A 12058-nucleotide genomic window follows, 5' to 3' on the forward strand; every position below is an offset into this window, starting at 1 on the left:
ACGCAGCTAAATCTATTTGCAAGCCCACAACACTACTTTTATGATTGTGTCAGATTGTGTTCTACGGCCTCCTGGACATCTCAGTATCTCCAGTGGTTATCACTAAAGAGCATCACCCAACTCCAGGTAAGTGGCTGCAGTCACTTCCACAGCTTAACACCGAGCTGCCAAGAACCAGTAACATCCACATGCCAGCTTCATAGACATCGTATTTATCCAGAATGGCCAATTGGTCTCACATATATTTCTTTGAGACAAGGCAAACACTTGAAATTTACTCCCATATCCAGACTAAAAATGAGACTGAGGAAAAGAAAGAGCTGTTGAAGGGATCCCAAAAAATTGACTAAAATTTCTCAGCTTCAGGCCTTTTGCACAAGGAATGAGAGCAGCCTATCTTCTCTAACAGCATCTAGGAGAAAAATCCCAGGTAATCTTACAGAAACCTCGCTACAAGACCAGTTTAATGTATAGAATGATAACTTTAATACCTAACTTTCCTCTGTCAAATATGATTATGTAGGGTAGCCATATATATATGTAAACATCTAAGATGAACATGCAATATTCCCAGGGCTTCCTAATCATGCCAAAAGTAAGCTGAACAAATCTAAGTTTTCTGTTTGACCATTCAGGTGCAGTAAAATACTGATTTATCTTCAAATGCCACACTCGTTTAACTTGGATCAGGGAGAGAAAGCTAATTTTGAAAGAAATTAATACAATCATCTCTAAAGATTTTCTTCAACCTTAAGGAGATTGTACAATATGATTACAAAGTTACAAAGCTGCTGGACAAAAATATTTCAGCAGTCTCAAATGCACAAGTTGTAGGTGCGTAACATGGTAGATAAAGGCTATATATACAAATGTAGGTGCAAAACATACCTTGCTGGCCCAGGCATCTTCATCCCAGGAAGTGAGTTGTAATACACGGATTATTTCGTTTATCTCGGCACTCATTTTCTCAACTGTGAAATTCCGATTTTTCAAGGCCTCTTCTATTCCTTGGCTTTTAGAATTTTTTGTGGTTACAAAAATCTTCATAGCTGTAGAAACACCACAGATTAGAAAAAAGTCCATGCAAGATACAATCAATGCTCAAGGTGACCTCCTATCGCACTCACACAGAGGTAGTACATTTCCTTTTGCATGGACTAGTTTATCTCAGAGACTGTAATTTTAATACAATAACCTCAGTTATTTGCAATGAGTACAGAAGCAACATCAATGCTGTTATTTTTAACAAATGTAAGACACTGGAACTCCAGTTCAAAACAGACAACACATTGGAACAGCATTAAAAATTAAAGCTGAAAATACCTGAAATAAGTACTGGCAATAGCTCCTTCACGGTATTCATGGAGTTTACCAGCATAACCCTGTGTTCCTGATGAGTTAATTCCTGCTGTCTCTCATCAATCATTTTGGCCATCTTTGTCATTCCTGAAGATTGAAGTAATTGAACACAGTCACAAAGAAATGTAATATTAAGTCTAATTTGCAACAGTTGAGCTTTGTAAACAAGGATACAGTGGAATAAATTATGACAACTGAAGCTTACACTATGCTGAAGCTTATAGTTTAATTTGTATATTAGCAGCTGGTATTTAAAGCACATTCCATATGCTTCAGAGAAGTCACTGATTCAAAACTCAGCCACTGTGCAAAGGAGAACAAACTCCTCAAAAATCTTGATTTAAAGCAGTCATTTATTGCTGGGATTTTATGTCCTAAAGTCATGAATGAACTCTGGAAGCTAATTTACAGAGTTTTTACTTTTTGTGTTAATACTTGATCAAAGCCTTAAGTGTGAATGGCAGAAAAAAAAAAAAAATCAGGGTTTTGTTTGTTTGTTTGTCTTGAGGTTCTATCAGAGTTCAAGAACAGTATCTATTTATAGTTCAGTTCTGCTGGAAATATTTCGGTGCTCTACAATTGTGGAAAGAATTAAATTTACTCTTGAGCAAATCTATTTTCAGCAGCTAAGGCTTGTGAGGTTTACCACACAGCACACATGGAGTCTTCAGACACAGCTTCATGAAAATTTAAGCCGATTTAAATTGGTGCTGCTGTGGTCCTACTCTCTGTCTCCTACAGGGAACAAAAATGGAAGAAAGCTGTCTACTCTTTGACTTAACTATTTTTTTGCTGGTTAGCATCTGAGGCATGTTAATATAACAAAAAGGTTAAATGAGCTTTAATGACAACACTGAGAACAGTAGGATCCCTGCGCTGACTGCACAGAGGACTAAGTTGTGCAGCACCACCTTTCCTTTCAAATGAAAAAAGCCTAATTGCTAATCACATTCTCCTCTCTACTTCCAACATGAAATCTGTAAGTTGATTTTAGACATACCTGCTCATATTCCTGCTATTTACATAGAGCTAACATTAACAATTAAGTTCAGATCCCCATTGATGTAGCTCAACAGGAACAAGGACTACAGGCACAAAAAATTTCGAGGCCATGTGCTCTAAGCGTTGAGCAGCATTTAGTTCAAAAGACAGCACTTCCACAGCAAGTCAGAAGCACAACAATAGCTATTTATTCAGAACAGCATGAGTTTAGATATTATTTGCAATAAAGGCACAAGCCTACACCTCATTCAGAAATTAAGGCACCTGTCCAGCACCTATTACCTCTGTCATACATACTATGTCTGTGGGGTTTAGTGAAAAGTTCCAAATGCATGGGAGCCAAATGGAAGTAAACTGAAGTTTGTGGAACCTTCGTTTTAAAGTCATGGAAGACAATAATCACAGAGAAATTGAAATTATATAGACCAAGTCAAAGAACAAGTTTCACAGAAAGAGAAGATGGCTTTTTTTGCTTCATCTTTTCTTGTTCAAAATGAGGTGAAAGCTATGGAGTCAAAGGTAACTTCTCTCAGGCCAAAAATAGTCTTAAGTTCCAGATGAAAGCAGCGTTCTCTAAACTTTTTCACGTCTAGGAACAGTGTAACGTATACACATGTTAAGTACAATCAAGACACTCTACAAATATGCTCTGTGACACAGGAGCTGCTAGTCATTTCATTTATAGACTATTTTACACTACACATGTATTCTTATTTCTATATGCAAAGTGCTAACTAGATACCTGCTCTGCTTACATAAGCATTCTTTAGTTCAGAGTAACTAATTCCAACACCTTGCTACGTTACCACTACCACATCTAGATTGTACAGAATGCTTTTGTTAAACACCTAAACTACTCCACGCTTGCTGAAACTTAAGCATTTGGAGCAGTAGCTGACAGAAATGAATGGTACTAACCCAGTGCTTCACTTTCCAGTCACTTACTTCCACCAGTGAGTGTGAGTTACAAAAGTAACCAGTAGTGAAGGAGTATCAAATAATGAGGAAGGATTTTTTGTAACAGTTGGGCTTTTGTATTATACTGCAAGACAGCTCTTTCTGCAGCCTCATTAAGATGCTAACACACAACGTGTAGCTTACACTACACCAAGAAATTCCTACTAAGCCCGACCATCTCAGTACAGACATTTTATCAGCTTAATGGACTGTATAGCTGTGAGTGCTTAATTACACAGCTTTTCCAGTTTCTTTGTTTTCCTCTTAATGCACGCTTACTTCCCACACATAATATAGCATAGGAAAAGCACAGTATATATCATCTGTGAACTACATGTCGTTTACCAACATCTTGACTCTTCTGCACTCATAAGAGAGAATGTGAATCAGGAAATGGTCATCATTCACCTTCTAGTTTAAAATTCTTTCCAACAAATAATTTCAAAGCATCTGCTTTATCATTGTTCAACTTTGGGTGAGGAAGGTGCTAGTGGGGAAAAGAGGTGGTGAAAAAGACTGTAACTTAGTATGTTTACGATAGGCTGTAGCAAATCAAACCTGGCCCTAGATTCTTTGTGTACGTCACCAAATCCTCCATAGTCTCTACTACTTCCGCCACAGTCAGATATTCCAATATTCCTTTGCAGACACGAATAATTTTACGGACCTAAGAAAAAAGGAACATTCCACAATTTAATAGATGAAGCTAAGTTACACTTGAATTAGAAATGCAAGCCCATTATTAGAATAAAATAGGTACAGGATTTGCTAACATGACATATAGGCAATCACAAAGGTCTGAGATACTGATTAATTCACCCACAATGCCATTACTCAAGAGCACTGTATTAACAAAGACAATACTTAATCAGCATTCCACTACTTGGAAATGCAAAATCCTACTTCCAGTGTTTTCACTCCATATGATAAATCAAGGATAGTATTGAGAAAATAGGTTATAAGGAAGTGCATTTAAGTATGCTGGCATGCTTCACATTTTTCATTGCAATGTGATCAATAAAAATATTTCACATAAATCAAAAAGCAGAACTGCACAGAAAGCAGAATCCAGATTTTCAGAGGAAATATTATTCACCATGCAGCTTTACATATGGATAAAGCATTATCCAACATTCCAGTGGGGAAAGATAGATCCAACATCTTAAGCTTTCCATAAAAATCTGTGAAGGTTATACTTTATTTACCTCTGGACATTTGCCTCAGCTTAACTTTTTCAGTTCATAATTGATTCCAAAACACAGTTCTCTGTCGGTTAATCTTCTAACATCCTGAACCACACGCAACTCTCAAAGACTGAGCTAACATTTAATTCATGTCAACCACATGCAGTGCTTGGTCCCTAAACCAGACCATGGTTTCCTCAAACTAATTTCAGTTTTGTCCCAGTATTAGTTTATCTTGAAACACAGCAGGATAGAGACATGCCAACTTCTGTATTTGTAAAGTCACTCATTCCAGATCACTATTTTTCTTTTGGTTAACATGCAGTTGTCAGACTCTTTCAATGAAGCATTAACTTCGCAAAAGTAAATTTATTTCCTAAACACTGTAAGCAGAGAGATTAAAAGTTATTAACTTCCTTGCAGTTCTGTCCTATAACACCTCATCGTATCTATTAAAAACAACTTAAAATAACGAGTAACTACAAGCACCCCAGAGAAATTCCACAGCATTCTCCTCATCTCAAAGGAGTGTGCTAACAGTACCATGAGCTGATCAAATGAGAACAAGGATGACATGGTAGATTACTCAGAGCAGCAGGAAGAGTAACATCATTTCGGAGATTAACAGATTGTTGCACAGGTCAAATTTACAATCAGCAGCATTTCTAACAGTATTTCATTTCCTCATAGTAGCATATTTGCCATTTAGAAATGAGCAAGTCTCCACATTCCCAGAAACAGGATCACAAGAGTAAGATTTGTAACTGAGAAACATTTTCAAATATGTGACGCTCAAAATCTCCTTTTTAAGTTTCCTTACATCTCTGGCTTTTTTTTGTCCATGTGAGGTTGGACAAACAGCATCTCTGAGCCACTTTTTGGCTTGTGCAGCAGCCGAAGTGCAGCAGCTGTTAGATCTATCAGAACACATCTTCCAGTTGACCAGCCAAAGAGTCCAAATTTGTATTATCTCCCATGCCTCAAGGCCAATTAAACTGCCACAGCTAATGAGTGAGATATGTTTGAAAGTGGCCTAGGGCTTTTCAGTGGAGGCAAACAGAGAAGGATCGGTAATGGGTATGGTGAAGGGAATGCAGAAGACGGTCAGGGATATGTAAGACAGGGTTGATGGGATCTGACCTTTTTGAGAAATAATCACAGGCAACGCCTGAACATTATGTCATACAAAGACGCTCTCAAGAAAACAAGAGCAACAAGTCTAAGCTCCTTCTGACAGAGAGGAGCATGAAAATATGCTTTTAATCAAGCTAAAATCATCAAAACCAGATTCATCTACTCAATAGTTTTGATCAGCTAATTCAGTTAAGTGGATATTTGAATTAATAATACAACTGTGCAGATATCTGCGTTAGTCACGTTAGGATTCATACCTCTGCTTCATCAAATGTCAGAAGTAAGTCTGATGTTCCAGAAAGGATGCCTCTTGATCCATCAATTAAATAGTCGCGAGCTGGTACTGAATAAGGATCTGCTTGCAGCATCTGGGCTGCCCGAACAAGTTTGGTGCAGGCATTTTCCACTCTGAAAAAGTCATCATGCAAAACTTGATTAGTCTGTATGACAGACTTGAGAAAATGATGGGTTTGTTTTTAACTTTAGTTAACTGTATTATTTAAAGCATTGCAAGCAAACTGATCACTCTACATCTTCATAGTTTAAAAAGCAAGGGTATTTATCGTATTTTAACAAGAAAGTAACAAACAACTGTACAACACAGTTTTTCAGAAGTCATGCACTTGGAATAGTTTGAAGTATCCCATGTAAAGCAGCCAACACAGCGTCACTAAGAAGAGGTGCCAACATGGCAAAACACCTTTCATTCATAATGACAAGGGCAGGAGACAAAACAAGTATTCTTTTAGGACTTTTCAATCAAAGTAATTGCTAATCTTTACCAGCCCTATATTTGGATTGTCATTCTAGAAGCAATTGCTACTAATAAATATTAAATGATAGCTACACAGTAGGACAAAAGAACACAGTATTAAGAAAACTGCTTGTTGAAGCTGTAGTCCAGCTCTTCAGAGTATTAACACTGAAGACAGAAATAGCATCTTAAATAGCCACAAGATTTAGTGATAAGGCATGAATTTCAAAACCAGCTTGCAACTCTAAAACCAGAAAGGACATTTGGCAAGATAATACTGTATGTAATTACAGCAGCACAGAAGGTACTACAATAAACAAAAGAGCTCTGAAATTAGGCTTCATCAAGCAATTTAACACAAGCATGTTAATATATCAAGAACTGGAACAATTAAAAGTTTTCAATTTTGTTCTCTTTTTTTAATTACTTTATAACTGCTTAGACAAATAAAAAATTCAGGCTTCCTTCCATGGTAGCTATGCTACTCATGACTAGCTATTGACTACACTAACTGTGACTTCCTGCATTCTCCCCCATTTGACAGAAACATAAGCGTAGTCTAATACATGGGCTCCAGGCATGGGAGCACCATGTGCTCATTCAAGTTACACAAGGTTCCAAACATGAAACCCTTATACTACAGCAATAATATCGCATATCACAACTTTTTCATGTTTGTCATATAGCCTATCTTCTACTGACCACTTGGACGTGCTCTTTTATTGTATCTTCAGTTAAGTACTATTGTAAAGCTACACAGTTATCCCCATTTTCTTCCCCACATTCCTTGTTAACACCAATGGCAGAACTTAATGATTATGTCTGAATTTAACTATAAACCACAAAACATTCACTGAAATGAACTGCTTGTTCTAGCACAAGAATCAAACGCATTTGAAAAGCTTTTAATCAAAGTTCATTGCTATGGTGAATTTTCTAATCCCTGTATTATATCATAACCTAAAAAACACAGCTTTATAATTTTTTTTTTGAGGTAGCATTACAATAAAGCTATGCTAACACCAGAGTTATTTGCGAAGACACAGGTCATGATATTTCCAACCATATTACTCTTGGTATTCTATTAGCTCCATTTCTATTAGTGTATTCCTTCTGAAGTGTGAGGGAAAAAAAAAAATTAAAAATAACTTACACTAAATTACCATTTTAGTTTTTAGATTTTAAAATTGACCTAAAAGTGCCAGACAATGCCTCTGATGCTCAAATAACACGTTTAATTTCTAATCACTTAAGTTGTGGTTGAGTTTGCTCACTATAGTTTAGGTTACTTGCAGTTCTAGAAATTTAAATTAAAAGGGAAATATTTTGCATTAACATTAATTTGTTAATACAGTTACCAGCAGTGCAGCTCCAGCTTGGCTACCAAAGTAACAGTAACACAGAATAGCATTACTGCTTGATTTGTTAAAGGCATTTGCATGTGCAAGTTGAAAGACGACCAATTTTTATTCTCAGTGTAAACAAATCAGGTGTTACCCTATTCTTTGCCCAGAGGTTACATTTTTTCCTTCTTTACAAGGAAAATATAACAAGTAATACAAACACACTGCAAAACATCTGATGTAAATTATATGCATTACTCATACTGCCCAGTGGTTAAGACAATTTAAGAGCACATTTTTTAACTCTAGGTCAATAGTTGCTGTGTAGTTTGTGCCAACAGCAAAGGGATGCGTGACAGCTTCTCAGGAGTCAACAAATTATTTTGCTGCACAATCACACTTCTACCGAAAAACTCGACAGATTACCATCATATATATTCATCATGAACCCTCAATGCCAGTCTCAGGCAAGCCAAAACCCAAGTCTTTGAGAAGAATAAACAGATCTTCTCTCTCTAGTCCTCTACAAGTGGTCCCCTCAAAACCAGCAGTTGTTTTGAATGCCGAAGATGTGGAAAGGGACTGGGGTGTTCACAGGCACATAGCGCTCCTCACCCCATCATTCCTGTGCCAGTACAGGCACCACCAGAGCACCCTCTTACAGAGGAATGCCAATTCCTGAATTAACACTTCAGAAACAAAAACTTCTCTAAAGAAAGAAAAAAAATCCCCATCTGTTTCACTTCCTGCATCAAAATCCTGCCCTTTAATGCAGACAAATGAGAATCTCTCCAGTCCACCTGCGGTATCACTCGTCCCTACCCCATAGACACCAGTGACAATACACAGCATTAACGAGGAGCTGTTAACACATACTGGTTCATTTTAACATAAACTCCAGGTTAACAAGCAACAAACAAAATAGATTATCACTCATAAAGGACATTTAACATTCCTAACTCATGTTACTGCATCCAGTGATGTGAAATAGCTTTCATTAGTGGCAGATAGCTTTGCTTCCCAATTTTCATTATATCACAATTCAAGCAGTTGTGAAACGCTGCAGGAAAAGTTCTTGCATCCAGCATAAAGTAATACTACTCAGCAGTGCTTGTATCACATTTCTACAACAATTTAATTAACTCTCCACAATCTGCTAAGTGTTGATCAAAGGCTGGTTACAGTATAGCAATTAAGAAAGCCTGTTTTCCTTAATCCCTTAGTTGCCTAGGTGAGTAAGAAGCTGGAAATCAGCTAAAAACCTCTACACTTGCTAGAAAATGAGCACAATCAAAATTACATGCTCATATACAACTCATCAAGTAGTAAGGAAAAAAGCTTTGGCCTTATTTCAATACATAAACATTCCCCTAAATAAAATTAAAAAAAATTTAAAAACCCACATACACAAACACCCCAAACCCTCTGCACTCAAACAAGGGCACACACCAGGAATACAGCATAGCAAGTGCTGCGGTGGATTGTATCAAAGGGCCATTTAGCTCAGTATCCTGCTTCCAAAAGTAGCTGCAAGTAGATGCCTAAGGAAGGTTAAAGAACAAGATAAGCATTCATCATACTTCCTCAGGCATTCTCCCATCCCCCAGCTATTTCCAGTTCCTGGGATTTCCTGCTGTTTGTCTATTTGATAATCCGCAATGGATTCCTGTAAGTACTTATCTATCAATCTCCTAACCTATACAAAGAATTTTAGCAGTACATGACTTGCTGTACAAAGAAGCTCTCCCTATTGTTTGTTGATAAACCACTGGCTTAAAGCAATGCCCCCATACAAGTTTCCATCTTCTCCATACAACTCATACTTCCTCGGACAGTTGTGAGGGCCTCGGCCCTCTCTGCTACAGCCTGCTTAGCTTCGCCTTATACAGAAGCAATTCCATACCTTTGTTCTTCAAGTCCTTTGGTGAGCCTTTTCCAGCTCTACTACGTTTTCTAAAATTCAGGGAGCACAAGTGCAGGCAGTAGTCAAGGTGTGTAGGAAAAATATACACTGGCATCTTGGTTTCCAGTTCTTTACTGATAAACTTAATATTTACTTTACTTTTTGACCATTTCTGAGCAGGGAATGGATACTCTCACTTGTGTGTCACATCTCCAAGACATGGCTCCACACTATTGGTAATGGTCAACTCAGAGTCAACCGTCTTGTCTGACACTAGACCTTCTGCTCTCACATCTGTGCATTGCTTGAGATGTTTTAAAACAATTTCATCCGCACTTAAGACACTCAGTTTAATAATGTCCTGCTGTAATTCCTCAGTCATCCATTAATGTCACTATCCTGTGTAAGAGTTCAGGTCATCAGCAAGTACTTTTGCCTTATGGCTCATCCTGGTTTCCAGGGCACTTGTCAACATTGTGAGAAGCATAATCCCAGCAGAGATCCCTATAGCCCTACTAATTATCTCCTACCATTGTCAGAGTTAACCATATAATGTCTCCTTTCCCTTGCAATGTTATCTTTTCCATACAAGAACTTTTCTTATTACTCTGTGGCTACTTAATTTTCTTAAAAGCTTTCAGACTTTACTAAAAAGTCTAAAAATCAATGTATACTCTATTACCTGGATTACCCTTATCCCTGTTTATGATATTTCTAAGAACACCAACAGATTTATAAAGGCAGAATTTCCCTCTGGAGAAACATTGTTAATTCATGAAAAGCAAATCATACCTATTTGAGATCTGATAAACTTTTCTCTAGTACAGAATTTCTAGTTATTTACTCCAAAGGTATGTCGGACCGATAGACACCCACTTCCCTAGATTCCCCTAGAAAGTTTCTAAGATAGTAGCATCACCTCGATTGACATACCTACTGGGTGGTCTCAAGTAGGAGACTGTACTTCACTAATAATTCATCTGTTTCAGTCCTGAACCATTACATTAATACTACCTGGCCCTAGGTTTGAGTTGGTTTTTTTTCATTCTTCATTTTGTCAACCTACAATGCAACAAACTAAATCCTTATCCATTCCCTAACAAAAAACATTCTCTTTAGCCATCACCTCTGTTCTCCATTGTAGTATTTTGGGGGTTGCTCCAATGCTTTTTTGCTTTGATTATCTGCCTGGTTTGTGTTTGGGAATATAGTAAAACACCAAGTTATTCTGTACTCACAGGACAACACTAATAGAGAGATTCTTCAGTAGGTTGTAGGGCAAAGCAACTTCAGTGAAAGTTTGCCAGCTGGCAGTAGGAAGCTTGCCTATTCCACAAAAAGTGATGTATGGCTTTTAATACTTAAGACAGCAGGAGGAGAAAGTCGGTTGTCCTTGACACCAAGCAATGGAATTAAGAGTGTCAGTCACTGCTGTCCAAATGTCTTAGATTTCCTGGCAGTTATCATGCATCAGCTGTCTATACCGACAAATTCACACTTCTCCACCCATCAAATTACTAGATAAAAAGACTGAGAACAACACATTATCTCTGACACAGTTAGGCAAAACTACAACAGCCCATAGGCAAGTATCACTGTTACCCTGATTTTTTTTTTTAAGGAAGAAATCTCCTAGAAATTTACTTGTATATACAAAACATGTATACATACATATATATATATATACACACACACACACACACTGGCAGAAGAGTCATTCCTGATGAAGGTCAGCCTCAAGACCCCAAAGAGCTATTCAAACACAAGAATATTTTCTACTCTGTACAGCAAAACAAAGAATAACATTGGAACAGGTTTCCTTTACACCTACAATAGATTTGCAATAAAAAGAGTTTACTTGATAAATGCTGGTGGCATATCCCTTTTCAATATCTGGTCTTCTGTTGTCTGCACAGTCTCTTTTCCAACCTGTAGGAGAAAGAAGTCATACTTAAGATTCAGAATTTCACTGTAAAACCTAGATGAAAAACAGCAAGGTAGCAACAAAAATATGATTTGTACTAACAACAATTTCTATCACTCAGTTTGGCATATTGTGGTTAGTCTAACACCTTGGAAATTATTATTTCCTACCAATAGATCTACTAAATTAACTAGAGAGAACACAAACATTTTTCCCTCTTTCCACTCTCCATAGGAACAATACTATTTGAGTGCTGCACTTAGTTGTAAAAAATTAATCACTGTGAACATCACAGGCTTCCCTCCCTCCTAATCCCCACAAGTCAGAAAAAGTTCAAAGTTTAAAAAAAAATAAATTACACTCATTTTGCTATTGAGCCTAGTCTATTAGTAAAATGTAGTTAATTACTAAGAATACATCCCCCATCCACATTCACACCAAGCTCTAGGCAAAAATAATTAAGTAGAAGCTAATAAAGAAAGAGATAGAGTAAGATCT

At 37.2% G+C, this 12058-nt stretch overlaps 1 protein-coding gene across 1 annotated transcript in view; it reads right to left on the bottom strand.

The window, feature by feature from the left end:
- Positions 1–11614, bottom strand: part of VCL (vinculin) — a gene marked incomplete at its 5' end in the record, with an annotated part of 38118 nt that extends 26504 nt beyond the window's left edge. The window contains 5 exons of the mRNA XM_009877108.1: positions 889–1049; positions 1324–1446; positions 3877–3985; positions 5894–6044; positions 11495–11614. Coding sequence (XP_009875410.1) covers positions 889–1049; positions 1324–1446; positions 3877–3985; positions 5894–6044; positions 11495–11614 — 664 coding nt within the window. The remainder of the gene's footprint in view (positions 1–888; positions 1050–1323; positions 1447–3876; positions 3986–5893; positions 6045–11494) is intronic.
- Positions 11615–12058: the final 444 nt, after the last annotated feature.

The sequence above is a fragment of the Apaloderma vittatum genome, unplaced genomic scaffold (assembly GCF_000703405.1).
Source record: "Apaloderma vittatum isolate BGI_N311 unplaced genomic scaffold, ASM70340v1 scaffold5569, whole genome shotgun sequence".
In the NCBI taxonomy this organism is placed as follows: Eukaryota; Metazoa; Chordata; class Aves; order Trogoniformes; family Trogonidae; genus Apaloderma; species Apaloderma vittatum.